This window comes from Aspergillus mulundensis, assembly GCF_003369625.1.
Source record: "Aspergillus mulundensis strain DSM 5745 chromosome Unknown scaffold_14, whole genome shotgun sequence".
Lineage (NCBI taxonomy): Eukaryota > Fungi > Ascomycota > Eurotiomycetes > Eurotiales > Aspergillaceae > Aspergillus > Aspergillus mulundensis.
The window spans coordinates 378,297-397,163 of record NW_020797902.1 but is presented as its reverse complement, the minus strand read 5'-3'; the positions used below and the strand labels follow the sequence as shown (position 1 = coordinate 397,163).

At 51.2% G+C, this 18,867-nt stretch overlaps 8 protein-coding genes across 8 annotated transcripts; 4 read left to right on the top strand and 4 right to left on the bottom strand.

Annotated features, from left to right (window-relative positions):
- Positions 1-301: 301 nt before the first annotated feature.
- Positions 302-1,688, top strand: DSM5745_10103 (putative oxidoreductase, 2OG-Fe(II) oxygenase family; the record flags this gene model as incomplete). Its single annotated transcript, XM_026752119.1, has 6 exons — positions 302-481; positions 531-590; positions 643-696; positions 749-765; positions 814-979; positions 1,026-1,688. The coding sequence occupies 6 exons, from the start codon at positions 302-304 to the stop codon at positions 1,686-1,688; spliced, it is 1,140 nt and encodes a 379-aa protein (XP_026599181.1).
- A 779-nt stretch (positions 1,689-2,467) lies between these two features.
- Positions 2,468-4,252, bottom strand: samB (MYND-type zinc finger protein MUB1; the record flags this gene model as incomplete). The annotated part of the gene is made up of 1 exon (XM_026752118.1): positions 2,468-4,252. One exon carries the CDS (start codon positions 4,250-4,252, stop codon positions 2,468-2,470), a length of 1,785 nt encoding a protein of 594 aa, XP_026599180.1.
- A 1,437-nt stretch (positions 4,253-5,689) lies between these two features.
- DSM5745_10101 (NAD-dependent succinate-semialdehyde dehydrogenase) lies at positions 5,690-7,314 on the bottom strand (the record flags this gene model as incomplete). The annotated part of the gene is made up of 3 exons (XM_026752117.1): positions 5,690-5,714; positions 5,778-5,897; positions 5,945-7,314. 3 exons carry the CDS (start codon positions 7,312-7,314, stop codon positions 5,690-5,692), a joined length of 1,515 nt encoding a protein of 504 aa, XP_026599179.1.
- Positions 7,315-7,838: 524 nt separating this feature from the next.
- On the bottom strand, positions 7,839-9,344 carry DSM5745_10100 (putative MFS multidrug transporter; the record flags this gene model as incomplete). The annotated part of the gene is made up of 1 exon (XM_026752116.1): positions 7,839-9,344. One exon carries the CDS (start codon positions 9,342-9,344, stop codon positions 7,839-7,841), a length of 1,506 nt encoding a protein of 501 aa, XP_026599178.1.
- A 1,392-nt stretch (positions 9,345-10,736) lies between these two features.
- DSM5745_10099 (uncharacterized protein) lies at positions 10,737-11,901 on the bottom strand (the record flags this gene model as incomplete). Its single annotated transcript, XM_026752115.1, has 3 exons — positions 10,737-11,087; positions 11,145-11,469; positions 11,525-11,901. The coding sequence occupies 3 exons, from the start codon at positions 11,899-11,901 to the stop codon at positions 10,737-10,739; spliced, it is 1,053 nt and encodes a 350-aa protein (XP_026599177.1).
- Positions 11,902-12,484: 583 nt separating this feature from the next.
- DSM5745_10098 (2-keto-4-pentenoate hydratase) lies at positions 12,485-13,267 on the top strand (the record flags this gene model as incomplete). Its single annotated transcript, XM_026752114.1, has 1 exon — positions 12,485-13,267. One exon carries the CDS (start codon positions 12,485-12,487, stop codon positions 13,265-13,267), a length of 783 nt encoding a protein of 260 aa, XP_026599176.1.
- Positions 13,268-14,978: 1,711 nt separating this feature from the next.
- Positions 14,979-16,320, top strand: DSM5745_10097 (WD40 repeat domain-containing protein; the record flags this gene model as incomplete). Its single annotated transcript, XM_026752113.1, has 5 exons — positions 14,979-15,093; positions 15,200-15,912; positions 15,971-16,060; positions 16,118-16,237; positions 16,300-16,320. The coding sequence occupies 5 exons, from the start codon at positions 14,979-14,981 to the stop codon at positions 16,318-16,320; spliced, it is 1,059 nt and encodes a 352-aa protein (XP_026599175.1).
- Positions 16,321-17,699: 1,379 nt separating this feature from the next.
- On the top strand, positions 17,700-18,589 carry DSM5745_10096 (phosducin family protein; the record flags this gene model as incomplete). Its single annotated transcript, XM_026752112.1, has 2 exons — positions 17,700-18,296; positions 18,356-18,589. 2 exons carry the CDS (start codon positions 17,700-17,702, stop codon positions 18,587-18,589), a joined length of 831 nt encoding a protein of 276 aa, XP_026599174.1.
- Between the last annotated feature and the right edge of the window lie 278 nt (positions 18,590-18,867).

Sequence of the window (18,867 nt, the reverse complement as noted above, 5' to 3'; positions counted from 1 at the left end):
TCCGGAGTTCAGGTTCCAAACCAACAGACAGGCCCCGATCCAATCACGGGATCCACCAGCTTCGTTGCCAATTCCCAGTGCACTTTTACTATAACACAAACCCAGCTAATCATCCATCTGACAATTGATGATGTGAAATGTGAATACAAATGGTGGGGCTAAAGATAACGTTGCTGATACTACGCATCAACTAAAATATATCTCCAACCCTGCCATACCTATATCTCGGGTCTCCCCACATCCACTCAATGTAACCACTCTTCTTTTCTATACATTCCCAGTAAGATTCACCAGACACGCAATGGCCGATCCAACGCCCGTCGGAGCCGCAATCGAGCTGCCAATACTCGACATTTCCAACCCCGAGGATCCCGCCGTCGGCAAGGCTATGCTGGACGCTGCTACGAAGTACGGCTTTCTCTATGTAGACAGCAAAGGGACCGACTTTACCGCTGAAGATGTGCGCAAAGCGTTTGAACGGGTGAGTACTTCTACTTTTTGAGAGTATTCAGGATACTGACCTCTTCTAGTCGAAGAAATTCTTTGCTTCGCCTGTAGAGGAGAAGGAGCCCTGTCGTATTCAGTCGAATGTTCGTATCAGGCCCCGGCCGAGCCTCTTTTACACCACTAAAATCCATCTAGAACCGCGGTTGGTCTGGAATGCACTCTGAGACTCTAGATCCTGAGCATCAGCGGGTTAGTACCAGGTTCAGTTCCCTTCAAAGTACACATGACTAACTGCGCAAAGACGGGCGACTTCAAAGAGTAAGCTTATACCTCTATGACGGTACACTTCGGGCACAGAATAACCAGAAGACCTATAAGAGCTTTCAATTTCGGGGAATTTACCACGGAGGGCAAAGCCCAACAACTCCTCCCGCCAGCACTCGCCCCCCACGAGACTGAAATCGGCAACTTTGCATCTCTCTGCACCAAGACCTGCAACCGCATCCTCAGCCTGTTATCCCTTGGGCTCGAAGTGCGTCGCTATCCATCTGCATAAGAAAATAGACTAATCTAGCCAGATCTCCCCCGCATTCTTCACAACCCGGCACGACCCCACCAAAGGCTCGACAGGCTGCATCCTCCGATACCTGTACTACCCATCCATATCAGCTCCCCAAACCGCAGAGTACGACCATGCCGTTGATGTGCGCGCCGGCGCACACTCCGATTACGGGAGCATCACACTGCTATTCCAGAGACCCGGGCAACCTGGGCTGGAGATCCTCACGCCTGAGGGAACATGGGCACCTGTTGCTGTGGAGCCCGGGAAGCCAGCTCAGGGCCAGGACCAGAATGACGCGAATGGTGAATTTGCATTCCCTCCTATCTTGGTGAACATCGGCGACCTGCTCAGCTACTGGACGGACGGACTACTGAAGTCAACGGTGCACAGGGTTGTGTTTCCGGCGTCGGAGCGGACGGGGAATAGCTCGCAGGATCGGTACAGTATTGTGTTCTTTTGCCATCCCGTAGATTCGACGGAGTTGGTTCCTGTGCCTAGTGAGGTGGTGAAGGCTTATCGGGAGGCGAAGGGCGCGAAGGCGGAGGAGCAGGTGGGATTTGGAGGTGGAGCTGGAGGTCTTGAACCTGGCAAGAGGGCGCTCACGGCGGCGGAGCATCTTGCGATGCGGTTGAATGCGACGTACGACTTTAGGCAGGAGGCAACTACTGCAGGTGCGTAGACGAAAATCTACTTGATTTCTACCATGTACAGCTCCTGTCAGGGCCTGCATATTATCAATGTCAATCTATCTTAGTAGCCATGCTGATAATTATGTTCATACAAGACTGGAAGGTATAATTAGGAATGTGGAGGTCACTATGTGATTGCAAAGGCTAAGTATATATGCACACGGGCCACTGGATGCAATGGACAAAAAACTGCTCTCGATAGGGCGGAGTTCCACCAAAGGACAAAAAAAATACTCCAACAAATATACCTAAATAGCCAAGGGGATAATAGGTTCAAAAAAGCAAAAAAGCAAAAAGCCTGCCAAAATGAAAACGTTCTGGAGTCTCGGGGAATGGAACTGATGAGAATGACACTGACAAAGGAAAATCGTCCGACGTTAGGGCAACGGTGGATTAGAAACTCTGTACTAGTAAGAGAGGGCCAGGAAAGGCAACACAAAAAGAGACATGTAAGACAGATGACTGAAAATGATGTCGTTCATGGCCGCTAGGGGTAGTCGTATGAGTGAAAGAAGAGCCGAAGGACTCAGCATAAATGAAATGGCCCTGCAAAGGGATATCGAGGCTGCAGAAGAGCAGCGTTTGCAAAAAAATGACATACAAAGGTATCTTTCGGTAAATAGGAACACCGCCAGGTTCCGAATGCCATGCACGGGATAAATAAGCAAGTCCTTTGGGAAGAAAACAGCATGAAATGGGTAAAATGAGAGCGACACGAGACGCTATGCAAGTCGTATGCAAGGGGAGTTAAAAGACGAATTTATCCGGTTTATGGCGTGGCGCACCAGTGTCGGTGGTAGAGCCACGCTGCTTTCTGACAGTCCTTGCTGCAGTATTTGGTGCGACGGCAGCGGCGGCATTTGGCGAATTGACGTGTGAATTCTTCCCACTTGCCGCATTTGTAATTCGCGCACTGACGAATGCCACCTCGAGATTCGTCCTTGCGACAAAGGTTCCGCATCACGACGCACGCCCAGTACGACATGTCCTTAGAATGATGGCGAGCGGTAAACTTCTCCACCAAGGGGAAGATGTTAACATCGTCGGGAAGCAGATACTCGTCTTCTTCCTCGAAAGGTTCGATAGGGGAGGTTCCTTCTTCCAGCATTTGAAGCTCTCGGTCAATCTTGAGCCTTGGCACGAAATGCGAGTTTTGGAAGTATGAGCGGAGATTGCAGTATTTGGAAACGTAAGCCAAAAGCTGAAGCGACATCAAGACGTCCTCTTCACGCGGCATCGTATTCAGGAAGTTCTGCGTGGCGGTGTTGGTTGCCCGATCACGGAAGTAGATAGAATAGGGACTGGGCACGATAGGCGGCGAGTTGGTGTTGTTCACAGCTTGTGCGTTGTCATTGGTGATTATGCTGCCATCGACAGCGGAACGGTGAGTGATGTTGAACGTTTCTGCCTCTTGACCTTCTGAGGTGGTGTCAGTTACAGTGTCAGTTACTGTCAGATCATGGGTTGAGTCGGTAACGCTATCGATCATGGTTTGTCCATCGGTAACATCATCAATGTCCATGCCGCCTTGTAGGCCAATAATAGGCTCGGCAGCATCTCCCGAGCCTGAATCATCGCCCATTATAGCATCTTCACCATTGGCATCATCTGAGTCCCCTGAGGCTGACTGATGTTGGCTCAAGGCCGGACGCAAGTGTGCTTCGAGAGAGGTTGGTGCATGGTTGCGGATGTGACCAGCGCCGTTCGGTGTAGTGGGAGAGTCGGGCTGAGATGCAAGTCCATTAAAGGCGGCGGGGAGCATGCTGGGAAGCCTCTCGGTATCCCTCACGGGGCGTAGTCCAAAACCATCAGCAGCATCCATCGAAGGAATGGCCGTTGCCAACGGCTGGATTGCTCTATGGCGGGGGTTTGCGTGAGACCTATGAGCGTGCGCATCCTGGCCAAAAGTGCTTCTCTCAGGTGGCGATGTCATTGGTGCACGGGGCGGAGTAGCAATGTCCATGGCATTCGTGTCCAATGCACGAGTGTCATGGAAGAAGGGAGGAATTTCTATGTGGGTGGGAGGTGGTTGACGGCGAGAGGTGCGTTGCTCGTTACTCGAAGCATCTGAGAATGATGAACGACTCGTTCCATCGCTTGTCGTCGGGGTGATCTTGTGATGATGGTGGAATCTGTGTCGTTGGGCTTCAGAATCTGATCGAGCGCGCACTTTGTCCATGACCTTGATGTAGTTGTCTAGGATGGTTGCAATCACAGGCACCATGTCCGCCTCGACGACTCTAGTCCTGACATTTTCCGAGCCTCGTACTCCAATATTGACAACACATTGGAAGGCGAGGCTCCACTTCCACATCTCCATCAGGTTGTTAGTCCGACCCTCTTTGAGGATGCAAACCAGTCTTTCAATGCCTCCATCGACGGTGAGAATATCGCGGATCCGAGCGGAGGACGTAGTCAAGTAGGCTAGATGGTTGAGGGAGTTGATCAGAGGCAGCGTCGACGTGCAGTCCAGCGCCCGGCGGTCATAAAGAGTTGTAGTGATATTGACCGCTGCCTTGTTACAGCTGGGTATAGAGAAGTTCAGTTCTCTCATTTTCGCTTTGGCCTTGTTGACTTTGGCCTAGTTGACGATTCCGAAGGTGTTCCTGGGTTCTGGTGTTTCTCGATCCGATGGGTATAGGATGGGAGGGTGGGATAACGGAGAATTACTCCAAACACATGTCAGGAGAAGGAGAAATGGGAGATAGCCAAAAGGTCCTCAGCCGGGAGGACAGCCTTGGTATCGAAAATGTCGGGATGAAATGTCGGGATGAGAGGAGGGTTTGTCGAACGATGGGGGATAGGCCTGAAAGGGAGGTTGTTCAGGCCAAGGCCAGTCACGGAGTCAGGCGCTGAAGCGCTGAAGGCGGTGGCCGGATCGAGACGAGACAATAACGAGAGAGTACCTTGAGGAAGGCGAGATTCAGGAGGGAATGTGCCGATAGAGACGAGGGGGCAATCGAGAAGAAGGGAAAGAAGCAGCTGATGGCAAATTCGCAAGCAAGCAGCCACACGCTGACAGAAGAATCTGATGACCGCAGATGTAACTTGCTTGGTCAGTAGTAGTACGGAGTATGAGGGGGCGGGCGGGCAAAAAGGAGAGGTCTGCGAAAGCGGAGACCTTGTAGGCCTGACATTTCAGGCATAAACTTATTGCCACGGGTGCGCCACCACGCGCTCTTGATTGATCGACTACTCTGTAATTTAAACAATAATCTCATTATCCTCTGCAATCTCGGCTTTGGCTCCTTATCGAGCCCTTCTCGTCCAATTCCATGCATGGTCGCATTGTCTTCGTGCGATCCTCAATTCTTCATCTTGTAAACTGCGGGCTATCATGACTCCATCTGCTGCTCTTTTGCAGTACTCCTTCCATGGTCCATTGCTCCCCTTCAACTCCTTCGGCCTTGACCATGGTGTATCAGAATTTCATGAACACAAACAACTTTGTTTTCTATCCAATGAGAACATCGCCTAATTCAACGCTTTTATGCTCCTAGCGGCATTTCCTGCAGTGGTGTGCTATGATTAGAAACACTGTAGGCGCGAACCGATCTAGCCGCCTTCACATCAGCCTTGAGTCCTTGAGGCTTGACCCCACGAACTCATGCCCACAGCATGTTTGAGTAGACGCCAGGATTCAAGCCTCAGTCAGCCCCGTAAAGTTTATCCTATCCGTCTTAGGATCTGCCAGGCCCAGTTGTGTGGAAGGAACGGGAGATCGATGTGTTTCATGATCTTTTCTCTTTGTTCGATCTGGATTGTGCTAAAAATAGCTGTGGACAAGCGCCGAGGCTCTCTTGAGTCTTGACTCTCATGCTGACAATTGATTCTAGAGTCTCAAAGTAAACTTGCTTGATGAGTCCGCCTATTCTACTGCCTTCTACCAATTCTTTGCAGAGCTGTGCCCAGCTGATACATCACATTAAGCACTGTGGCGGCTGCTGCCCCAACACCGACCAACTTGCATCTACGACATGGATGGAAAAAGTCATTGCATTTTGAGATATATGATGCTGTCATTAAGAGAATCAGTATAGCTCATTGCTCCAGTGTCTTGTCCCTCGCTCTCGTCTTACAGATGAGCTGCATAAACTGTGTTGATGCCGCCAGTCACAATCATCTTTATGTTTACATAGTCATCAATGCCGTACTTACTGCCCTCGCGGCCCATGCCGGAGTGCTTGACACCTCCGAACCTGCCATGCATTAGCATTATACAGTCAGAACAGGAGACGAAACTCACGGAGCCGCGGAGTCAGATATTACCCCCGTGTTGATAGCAACCATGCCGAACTCCAATCTCTCAGAGACCCGATGCGCCCTTCCCAGGTCACTTGTGATGAGATATGATGCCAGGCCGACCTCGACGCTATTCGCGCGGCGAACAACCTCATCTTCCGTCTTGAACTTGGATAGCGCCGCAAGAGGCCCAAATGTTTCCTCAGTGGCGACTTTCATCGAATCGTCGACATCGCCAAGGATAGTCAGCTCGTGGAAGTTCTTGCCAACGGATGGCAGGGTGCTGCCGCCTAGAAGCACAGTCGCCTTCTTGCTAACAGCATCCTGAATATGTTCCTGTGTCTTCGCCACGCCGTTGGTCAAGGGTCCATGTGTCACACCAGCATTTTGACCATTGCCAACCTGGCACTTCTTCACCTCCTCGACAAGGCGCTCGCTGAATGCCTCATAGATACCCTCCTGCACAAAGAACCGGTTTGCACAAACGCAAGTTTGCCCCGTCACCTTGAACTTACTAGCAATGGCACTCGTGACCGCCATCTCGAGATCCGCATCATCAAACACAATGAACGGCGCATTGCCTCCAAGCTCCAAGCTCAACTTCTTCAGCGTCTCGCTCGACTGCCTCATAAGCAACTTCCCGACGCGCGTCGACCCAGTGAACGAAATCTTCTTCACAATGTCCGACTCGCAAAGCGCCAGCCCTAACGCCGGCGTGTTCTCAAGCGCAGTGACAACATTCAACACACCAGCCGGTACACCCGCCCTCTCCGCCAGAAGCGCCATAACATTCGACGAGAACGGAGTCAACCCATCCGACTTCATAACAACCGTACACCCCGCCGCCAAAGCCGCAGCGACCTTGCGCGCCCCCATCGCCATCGGAAAGTTCCACGGCGTAATCAATCCACAAACACCAACCGGCTCCTTGAGCACCTGCACCCGACTGCTCGGGTTACTATGCGGGATGACATCGCCGTAAATTCTGGCCGCCTCTTCAGAGAACCACTCAAAGAACCCCGCGGAGAAGAGCGCCTCGCCCTCCGCATCACCCTTGGCCTTCCCGTTCTCCGCCGTGATGATCTTCCCAATATCCTCTTTATTCTCGACGATGAGGTCGAACCATTTGCGGAGGATGCGGCCGCGCTGGCGGCCCGAGAGGGAGCGCCATTGGGGGAATGCGGCCGCGGCGGCGTGGATTGCAGACTGGATATCGTCGGTGTTGGATTCGGGACAGGTTCCGATGAGTTCTTCGGTTGCGGGGTTGTAGACGTTGAATGTTTTGGAAGAGACCGAGGACACCCATTTGCCGTCGATGTAGGACTTCTCGATGAAGAGGGCGGGGTCGTTTAGAGTATCTGCAAGGGAGGGCATTTTGACCGGTAAGTAGGTAGGTCTTCGTTGTATCGTAGGTAAGCCAAGTCAATCTGTAGTTTCGCGAGGATAATCGCGAGGAAGTCGAGAAGTCGAGTGTTGAGAGTAATTCGACGAGAAATTAAGCTCTACAGTCAAGAAACTTATAAACTGTCCCCAACCATCCCCGCCGCTTCTCCAACAATCTCAACATGACTCCCGAGTGAGCCGGGATCGTAATTGGCTGCTGGAAGCCGAGTGAATCTCGGGATTTATAGCCTGCGGGGGATCCTGTCTCGGATCTAAACCGACGTATCCGGGTTCGAAAGCCGAACTATGGATGCACAGATAACAATTGATAGCGACGTTTGATATCATTATCAGTAGAGGTATAGTAATGGGACGAGTAGTTATGCCAGGGTAAGGAATAGTAGGCAGCAGCTGCAGCTATGAATGGTTGATATGTTTCAGAGGTCTATATCTATTAATCCTTTCTATATCTAATTAGAATCTCACATAATCATCTCCAGCGGCAAGTATCTCGCCTACACTCTAAACCCCTCCTGCTTCTCCTTCTCTTCAACCAGCCCATTCATAAACCGACTCCTAGCACGCACCTCTTTGCCCCAAACGAACATCAACGACGGCACAACAGCCAGCACCAACGAAACAAACGCCAGAAGTGTACTCGCCCACTGGAATCCCAAGTTAGTGTACATACTCTGTGTGGCCAGCGGCAAAAACGCAGAGAAGATATTCTCGCCCGTGGCCACGGCCCCAATCGCACTTCCGGCGTATTGGCTATATGCGTCAACAACGTAGTCCGATACACCCGTTACAACGAGTACGCTTCCCGCACCGACCATGGCCAGGCTAATTGCAGGTGCGATCCAGGGGATGAAGGTATAAGATGTCCAGGCGTAAGTGAACATTCCGCCAGAGATGCCGAAGATGCCGCCCAGGACGGCCATGTAGAGTCTCGCTTCTGGAATGGGGGTGTTGGGAATCTCGGTGTTGCGCGAGGCGGATGCAAAGTAGAGTTTGCGGGAGAGGAAAGAACCTAGAAAGCCGATGCATTCGCCGATAACGATGGCGGCCTGGACATAGCCGGTTTGGGAGACGGACCAGTCGTAAATGCCCATGAAGACTTGCTCGACGGATTGGGTGAAGAGGAAGAGGGTTCCTATTGTAAAGGCGGACCAGAGTGTTGATACAAAAAGGACGGGTTCGCTGCAGAACAAGATGACCGGTCTTGTTGAGCTGACGACGAGGCCCTGCAGACTTAATTTTGAATGCTCGGTTTGTTCGGCGTGAACTTCCTTGCCGGCTTTGCGCATCTTTCGAGCTCGTTGAGCGAGGATGATGTCACCCCGGCACTCGTAGAGAAAGAAATAGTAGACTGGGAACAGTGCTCCGAACCAGATGAGCTGCATGTAGCCTATCCACCGCCAGGACAAGGACTGGAAGATGGCCGCTCCAATCACTGGGCCCATACTACTGCCGGCCATGTAACCGACGATATACAGGCTGACGGGGATTGACCTCGCCCATTCGGTATCCCATACGTTCCCAATAACCCCAGCAGCCGTATTAGCCAGGATAGCGACACAGGCACCGGAAAAAAAGCGAGTGACGACCAACGTGGCAAAGTTCTGTGCGACAGCCTGGGGGATGAGGAAGCAGAGAAATATAAAGTACGTGATGAGAAAGACAGGCCGGGTCCCAAAGTCCTCTGCTAGAGGTAGGAGAAACAGAGCAGAGCATGCGCCGCCAGCAGCCCATGTTGTAACAGGCCAGTAGGTATGTGAAAAGGCCGTTTCGTTGATGTTGAATAGTTCCGCGATCTCAACGTGTGCCACAGTGATAATAGTCCCGTTCATCATGGTTAGAAAGCTGGTCAAGACGGCGAGATATGTCAGGATCCATTTCCGCGTAGTTGGCCAGTTGAAGGGATTTCCAGGATCATGGTTGCCATCCCAGGAAAGCGTGCCAGTATCTCTGCCAGATTCGGATGAAGCCGAGTCTCGTAGCTGCCCTTCAGATACTGTCATCTCGAGCGGATCAACCTGGAGTAGTGCACGAGGAAGGAAATAATGGATGCCATCATTGCCATGAAATGATTTTATCCTTAGCTTTCGGGGGCCCAGGCCGATTAAAAACTCACCCCAGGCTCAAGAGCCCCATTTCTCCAGATATTGCCCTCTTTGGGAGAGGCGATCGATGGGCCTGGTTCCAATGGTTGCAGTTGACCGTGTGGAACTGAGTTTCCATTATGTCACTGGATTCGGGAGGACCGGGAGACGGACCAACAATAATGAAGATTGAAGACCCCATTTTGGCTTGGCCGGATCGGGGGACTGCGATGTCCGCTGCCATGCCAAGTATCTGAGCATGTCAAGCTTCAATGCCCGAGTGCTTGACTCTTGCTTCGTACAGCAGTCCCGCCTTGCCATGTTTTCGGAATATGTAGTCGTCGAAAGGGAAGTCGGTAGACACGCCCATCTCAGAAATATTGTTCATCGCCAAGTCTGACCAAACGGTTTTGCGAGGGGAACGATGCTTGGCCAATGAAGGAGGTACAGCTGATGAGAGGACATTGAAGCACTCGAGGAATCCAGAGGCCTGCATGGGAGAAGTCACGTGTTTCCATCGTTGCCGCTTCGCCCATGTCCTTTGGCTACCTTATGGCAGAAGGATGGGTGAGACTGCAGGGTGCTGAGGCTCATATAGGTACTTGGGCCATCCCTGCGCGGGCATCCGGATCATCGTCATTGATTTGATCCCGACCAGCCACTCCGGACCTGCAGTATGATCCGGCCATGATTAGGGCTTATTGCCGGTCAGATCACGAGGCAAATGCAATGCAGATCCCAGGCCTCTCTGTCCTCTCCATCTGCTATCTCTGATTTAGCCTCGTTAGGGCTAGTCATGTACATTCGATACGTGTCAGATCTGGAGGAAATGCAGATAGTAAAGTATGCGGTCTATTGATGAGCCTTTGTTGTTCCTGTAGCCTACCAGCGCAAATATGTGCCAGTAGTATTGTCTTCCCCCGGAGTCTGGGAGCCCGCGTAGCCGTTGCTTTTCGGTCACAGTCAGACTAGGTGCTTGGTTCTGCTTAATTATTACTCGAAATGTTGCAGGCGGCTGATTGATTGAATTCTCCAAAGAGATTTACTTAGACTTAGAGGGACGTCCATGCTCTGGATGCTAGGAGGTTAGCTCCGTACTCAGTACTCGGACATGTGTTTTTGAAACATGCGGGCGATAGAAGAACCCTAAGCTCATCATGTTGCTAGGGATGAAGACCTTAAGGGCCTTGAGACTTGAGTCATATGGATTCATTGTCACAAATCGAGTATAGCAATGCACTACTTGAACAGAAAACAAAACAGAAAGAAACTCGTAATACATTAGGGCTGTATCCAAATTGAACACATTGCTCACTCCACCTCCAAGATCTCCTCCAGCATCGACTCCAGAAACTTCACCTGCTCCCTCAGAAACTTCCTCGTCCCCTTAGTATCGAACGGCCTTTTCGCAATTCCGCGCTCTCGCTCCTTCCTCAACCGATCACGGATACGCTCTTCCAGTATCTCCAACCGATATTCCGTATACTGGGTGTAAAGCTCAGAAAGATCACTGATCCCGCGCACACCAACAAGCACAGTCTCGTCTTTGATTAGTGGCGATTTCGGCCGGAAGCAGGTGACCATGCTGATGCGCTCGCGGCCGCCAGAAGCCTTCAGGGCTTGGTGCTCGATGTAGCGGCCTTGGAGGACGACAGCGGTTCCCTATGAGAGAAGGATGTTAGGCTGGGTGTTAAGGGATGCTGAAGAAGGGCTAAGTACCATAGCGGGCCCGCGGACCTTCATGATTTCGCCACTTGGTGTCCTCAGCGCTGTTTCCCCCCCGACCATGTCCGTACAGTCTGAGAGCATGGTCACGCAGACGAATGGGAAACTGTCATAGTGCCAAGCGACAGCGGGGAGTTCATCTTCTTTACCAGACATCAGGGTTAAAGTCTTCTCTGTGTTCGAGTTCTCATCCCGGATTGAGATGTTGATATTGGCAATTTCAAAGTCGATGGACGGGATGAGGTCCATTCCTGCGACTTCTGATATCCGGGCTAGAACTTCAGGCGATTTCCAGGCGTCGTAAGTAAATGGGGCGCGTCTGTATATAGTCAGCAACTGCTCAGTCTTACTCCATAAGTTCCAGGAGTACATACGCGGAACCCATCCCGCGGATCATATGCTTGTTGAAGGTAGACGAGTACTGACACTCGGCAAGGACATTCTCGTCGAAGATCTCCGCCCTCATTTGCGCGATGGCTTCCTTGGTGAACAGCGGGAATGGATCGGATGCTGCGTGAGGTGAGATGCCGTGTCCCTCTAGGCCAATCTGCTCCATTGTATAGATTGTCTTTGGGGGCTGGAAGTTCAGATGTTTGGAGGCGTCGAAGTCTTCCTTCTTTGCGACTTTGGCTCCCTGAATCAGGGATTGGGGGAGCTCGCTGGATGGCCTCATGGCTTTCTTGGTTGCTGGGCCGATAACGACTGGGGGGTTTACCTCTAGCTCATCGACAAAGCTCGCTGATGGGGCCATTTTGTCTGGATGGGTGTTTGAATGGGTGAGTTGTTGAAGTCAAGAATGAAGTGCTGCTATTTAGTCTTGTTTTGAGGCATGTATATATAATGCAAGATCCTCGATATCAGGTCTCGTATCGGGTTTCTGACAGGCAGCAAATTCCATTCCGAATTCGCCATTCCGATGCCTGAGATAGGCTTCCTTTACAGATGTCATAGTCATGGGATCAGCGCCACAAGATAAGCAGCGATTCGCACGGGCTTTGCTGCGGCTTCCGATCTGCTAATAATCCTGGAGGATCAGCACGCGCATTGTATTGGAGTATCACGCTCGGCTTCGATCAGGCATACCGGCTCGGTTTCTCCAGCCGAAGCCGACGTGCATCGGCCACATCGAGCAAATGAGTCTGCTTCGTCTGATTGATATCTGAATTGGAGGCGAGAATCTGAATTGGGGTACCTAGGAATCGTTATTGCTTGTAGGCGACCTGTGGAAATTGTAGGTGCCGATGGGTTATAAGTAGGTGACGATTCGCCCACCGTCTACGACAGTGGCGTCTTCTCCAGTATCTTACTTTCACTTTCATATCTACCCATCCAGAATGACTGCTTTCGACTTGAACGACGTGGCAGCGGCCCTCCGCACAGCCCGCGCTGAAGGGAAGCCGATCGACGCACCAACGAAGACCTGGCCTACTCTTGATCCCGACATGGCATTCAAAGTCCAGCAGATCAACTCCGAATACGTCATCAAGAATGGCGACCGGCTAGTCGGATATAAGCTCGGCAACATCGCGAAGGTTATGCAGGCTGCATTTGGCTTGGACCATCCTGACTATGGCTTCCTGCACGCAAGCTCCTTCATCTACGAAGGAACGGCAATCTCTCTAGACAAGTTCATCAAGCCATTCGTCGAACTTGAGCCTGCGTTTGTGCTGCGGAGTCCTCTTAAGGGGCCTAATGTCACTGTCGCGGACGTCATCAGTGCGATCGACTATGCCATCCCTGCAATTGAGATCATCGACTCGCGCGTCAAGGACTGGGCGATTGACCTTCCGGATACGCTGGCGGACAATGGTTCAACGGGCGCAGTCATAATAGGCGGGACGCCTCGCAAGCTCACGGATCTCACGCTTAGCAATATGCGTGGCTTCTTGAAGTTCAATGGCGAGGAGGTGATGTCAGGAAACACGAAGAACATCCTAGGAAATCCCTTGTCAGCTGTGGCGTGGCTGATAAATAGACTGGCGGAGTATGATATCGAGTTCAAGGCCGGGCAGCTGATTATGCCGGGAAGCTGCTTGGAGGCTGTTCTGATGGACAAGGCTGGAAAATGGACATGCACTTATGAAGGCTGGGGTACAGTTGAATTTGATGTTGTATGATATTCTGATCATATAAGAGTCAGTGGCGTAAATAAAATCCTGATGGAACTGTTATGTCGTCGTGTCAGACATTCTTCATGTAGAGTTCATTATAGCCATGATGTTATGCTGGGTTGTTAACGTGCATGGACAATAACATAGTGTTATCGCAGCATCCCGAATCAAAGCGCAAGATGATTTGTTTGGACTTGAGTATTTGAGCAATAATCAGATGGAGGGTGAAGCGAGTCCGACTCTTGACTCGCGCAGTAGTGGGACAAGCTCTGCAAAGGGGGATGAGGACTCGTGCAAATGAAGCCTTGTGTCCATACTAGTACAAAACCCACGACAGCGTCCCCACTGCTAAGATCCTTGTACCTGGCTAGCCATCGGGCCCACCAGCCGCCTCCAGGGGCCGTGACGGATTTATAAGCCGTTTAGCGATAATGCCATTATTATCGCGGCTGCTTGTGGCTAACTTGCTGTAGGACTTGAAACTTGGAAGTTTGGTGGCATCCGGACTTGAAGGGCACAGCCGACGACTGACTCGTTTTGGCCACGCCTTTGTGGGTTTGTTGAGACCGAAGTCAAGCCATCAAACTCAAAAGTGCTCGGTAGCTCTGATGAACGAGAACCAAAATATCCGAGGCTCGAGCATATCACTGCCCCTTAAGGCTGGATGGCCGCAGTTCTCCTGAGGGATAACAACGGTCGTGGTGAGTTTGCAGATCCTGGCATATGTCATCAAACTGTCTGTTCTTCAGACTTGTCGAAATTAAAGCCAAGGTCAGGGAAGGTGCTAAGCCGGGGGCGACCTTGGACTGCATGCCGAAGCCGGTTTAACCTGCTAATAGTCTACAGTAGCTTCTCCATCCTGCCGGCCTGGACAGCCTCTCCTGGTCCCTTTCCCAACTGAACCGTTGACGTTGGACATCACTCAGCAATCATTCCGCGCCATTATTGTACTCTGTATCTAGGATCGTCAAATGACGATAATGGATTATATAGGATCTGACAGCATTGCGCCCCATTGTGCGAGGTTAGGCGGCTCAGCAATTCAGCACCCGGGTTTGTGGCAGCTGAGTAGAGAGAGTCTAGAGACCGAGCATTCAACCTGTTCGAGAAAGACGATTAGTTTAGAGCCCAGCATAATTAGAACTGCTGCCCTGTTCAGTATAATTAGAGGAACCGGGCATTGATCAATTGATTTAATTGATTTTCATAGGTGAGTGGCCGCCGGAGGAACTCCCTTCTTCCCTACCTACATCCGCGTTTTACCCTCCGCTTGCTCCATCTCCATCTTCTCCGAGCCCTTGCCCCTGAGTTTTATTCTAGCTTCCTTCTTTTCTCTGCCGCGTCTTTCTTCAACCGAGTCCTGAAGAAAATCACCACCACCACCACCACGACGGAAAATCCCTGACCAGTGCGCTGGGTTTTGTTCTCGGACGACGGTCGCTGCCGCGCTACTACTCCTCGCTCCACTGCGAGGCTCCTCCAATCAATCCCCCCTCACTCCCGCCCCTTCAACACGCTCTTTCCCTTTCTCTCTTACTCTACTCCGTACCTGTTCTGCCCCCGACACGACAACCAGCCTCGCCATCCTCTCTTAACGCCTCCCTCTCTCCTCCCTCGCCATCTACCGCATCCTACGAGGCGCCTCGTCCCGCTTAATCCATCCATTCACCAACCGCCAATTTGCCGCCCTCCGATCACCCCAGGGGTCCCAGTCAAGATGGCCGACATGAGCGGCGAGCAAATGCAGGCCAAGATCACCGCCGCCAGACGCGAAGCTGAAGGGCTTAAGGATAAGATCAGGCGCAGAAAGGATGATTTGGCCGACACAACCCGTACGAAAATCCCCTTTGCCCCCTAAAACAATGCGGTGGGAAGTGGCCGTCCTATCGCATACGCATTCTACTGCCTATGGAATGTTGCTGACACTAAATTGAACAGTGCGTGATGTCGCGCAGAACCAGACCGACGCATTGCCTCGCATTGGTATGAAGCCGCGGCGAACACTCAAAGGTCATCTGGCCAAAATCTATGCTATGCACTGGTCAACCGATCGTCGCCATCTCGTCTCCGCCTCGCAAGATGGAAAGCTCATCATCTGGGATGCGTACACCACGAACAAGGTCCACGCCATCCCGCTGAGGTCATCATGGGTTATGACCTGCGCTTATGCCCCTAGTGGGAATTATGTCGCTTGCGGTGGCTTGGACAACATCTGCTCCATCTACAACCTTTCCTCGCGGGAGGGTCCGACCCGGGTCGCGCGCGAACTCTCTGGACATTCGGGCTACCTGTCCTGCTGTCGGTTTATCAATGACCGCCGAATTATTACCTCTTCTGGCGACATGACCTGCATGCTCTGGGATATCGAGTCAGGTTCTAAAGTCACCGAATTTGCAGACCACCTTGGCGACGTGATGTCTATCAGTATCAACCCTACGAACCAGAATATTTTCGTGTCGGGTGCCTGCGATGCATTCGCCAAGCTTTGGGATATTCGTACTGGCAAGGCTGTTCAGACTTTTGCCGGCCACGAATCCGACATCAATGCCATTCAATTCTTCCCCGACGGAAACGCTTTTGGCACAGGTTCCGATGACACCTCTTGCCGTCTTTTCGACATTCGTGCAGATAGATCACTCAACATATACCAGGTGAGTTACCGCGTTGCTGATAGTCGTTGTGGGTTCGCGGCGTTAATAAACTTTACAGAGCGATCAAATATTGTGCGGTATCACATCTGTTGGTTTCTCTGTTTCTGGAAGATTGCTTTTCGCTGGATACGATGACTTCGAATGCAAGGTATGCTCCGCCTTTAAACGATTGCAGTTGCCGAGACGATAATTGACTTGTACCTAGGTCTGGGATGTTCTCCGGGGAGACAAAGTTGGGTCTTTAAGCGGTCACGAGAACCGTGTCAGCTGTCTTGGTGTCAGCAACGATGGCATCAGTCTCTGCACTGGATCTTGGGACTCTCTGGTAAGTAAAGGGATTCTCCAGCTTCTGACGACGCCATGAACTAATCTGTTCTCCAATAACAGCTCAAGGTCTGGGCCTGGTAAACGGCCAAAAATATCAAAATACAACGACGCGATACCCTGTCTCAGTCATCTGCGACTTTCCCAGTTTGAAATTTTATTCCCGCCCATCGAGAGGCCGGATGTCCGCATTGTACGATAATCTGTTTGTCGGGAATCAGTCTATCGCCTTCGTCCATTATTCAACAACTGCTGGGGGCGCAGATTGAGCTAGCATTTACCGGAAGACGCGAGGATAGAGCGGAGATATGATTCAGTTGTCTCGTGCCCCAACTTCAACGCGAAAGCCGGAGGATCTAAAAAAACAAAACAAAGCAAAACAAAGTCTATGCAAACGACTTGTATGCAGACGACTTGTACTAATGTTGTCTTCGCAGGATAGTTGCAGGGACTTCGGTTTGGTCTCTGCACTATCCTCGCGGCTCTTTCCTTTTGTTCTATGAATTCTTTCCCCTATTTCCCTTTTTCTGTCTGCTCACATTCCCGCCCAGGTTCTCTTCTTCTATCTAGTACCCTTTGCTATACCTATGATTGTGGATTGTTTCTTTACGCATTGATCCTGGATGTACTTTTTGGTGAGGCAGGAGGAATGTTTTCGTTTCGGATAGGCCATGACGTTTTCTGAGAGCATCTCGATTTTCATGTCTTTTTTTTCTTTTCTATCTTCTAATATCAGCTTACCTTGGAGAGATTGAGTGTTTTGAAGCGAGCCTTGCCTGACGTGTGGTTGGCATGCTGTACTACGCAGCTGAATATCCAACCCCCACCACTCCTATTATTGTTTGATAATCTTCCACGTCATGTAGAGCTGTGATGAATCAAATGTGAATTCCAGAAATCGCGGTCAGAAACGAAATAGTAGGCCAGCAAATAAGACGCAAATTCAGACGTAATATGGGGGATTGGGATCCAAGCTGAAACAAGCTATTTCAAGGCATCACAGTTCCGGTCGATTGGATATCAGTATCACACGGCCTACAGCACGTGGCATACAAAAAAACAACATCATCATCACTGGTCATCGCAAGCAGGATTCTTAGTATCTTCTAGCTGGATTTCTAGCTGCAGCTTGGAAGAGGGCATGAGCGGGATCCATTGATGAAACGCCAACGGTGGAGGCAGATCACCAAGTTCACAAGCACAACGCGGCCGGGGGGCTGGTTTCAGGTGCTGCCGCCACTTGTTGGTATCCCCACTTCTCCCGCGCCCATCAACAACGCAATCGCATCCTCAGGCTTGGTTAGATTTGTTTTTGCTTTTCCTACTCTGTGCTCGCTCTGTGACCCGTATTCCGACAATTCTGATACAGCCTCTCTAAAAAAAGATCTGTGCTCGCAGTTCTTGCAGGGTCGTATATAACACCTCACCTCCCACCTCACTCCGGTTCTCCTTTTCCCTCCATCATGTCATCCGCTCAAGACGAATTTGACCAATTCGTTCTCAACAATCGAGAGAAGAGCTTGGCCCATCCCGAGGACCGCAGTAATCTCTCTGATCGCGATTCCTCCCCAGAACCAGAAGACCAATTCGAGTATTCCGACGACGAAGATATGGCAGCCATGACCTCCCGCACTTCAACCTATACCGTCCCCAACACCAAATTCGAAGCGAACACAGGGCCCAAGGGCGTCATTGCCGATGCTCAAGCCTTCGAACGTGCCCGACGAAATAACTTTCGCAAGTCGTTTGTCTCTAACACCTCGGCCGCGCAGCGATCACATCATCACTCTTCCTCCAAGTCGTCAGGGGATACTCGACTCCTTCGAAATTCACCGCCTGCTGATGGCTCTGGTAGTGATCTAGACGAGGACGAGGACAAGTTCTTGCGCCGGTGGCGTGAGTTGCGTATGCAGGAGCTGCAAAGCAAGAAGACTCGAAGGCCGAGTAACAGGCGGAGGCAGTATGGGACTCTAGAAACGGTCGATGCGGCGGGATATCTGGATGCAATTGAGAAGGTTCCAGCGGACCAGGTTGTTGTTGTATGTCTGTATGATCCCGAGGTACGTTCCTACCGCCTGCAGCGCATAAGTAAGGGGGTAGCATAGCTCACCAGACGCAGTCCAATACCAGCGCCCTTGTCGAAGACTGCCTGCACACAATTGCTTCCCGCCAACCATCAGTCCACTTCGTCAAGCTTCACCACGAGATCGCGGAAATGGATAACATCGAGCCCCCCGCATTGCTGGCATACCGGGGCGGAGACGTCTTCGCAACACTCGTTCACATCCCGCAGCAGATCCCGAAAGGCCGAAGCTGTAGCGCGGACAGTCTCGAGGACCTCCTCAAATCGTGAGTTTTTTTTATTTTTCTCTCTTTCGCCTTGTTTGTTGTCGTATTTTGATTGATTGCTTTTTTCGCACCTGTCATGTCAACCCCACTGCTTTGCCTTCGTAAGATTCGCTGGGCGGAATGAAACTAACCATCCTTGTCCTAGGCATCGAGTGCTATAAGCATCTTCCTGCCAATTGCATGCTTTCTAGAAAAGACCGGTCTCTGTTGTAGCGCGGAGTACTCCGTGGGGGCTGTGATTCCATAAACAAGATGACACCTCAGCTGCAGCCAGAAGCTCGC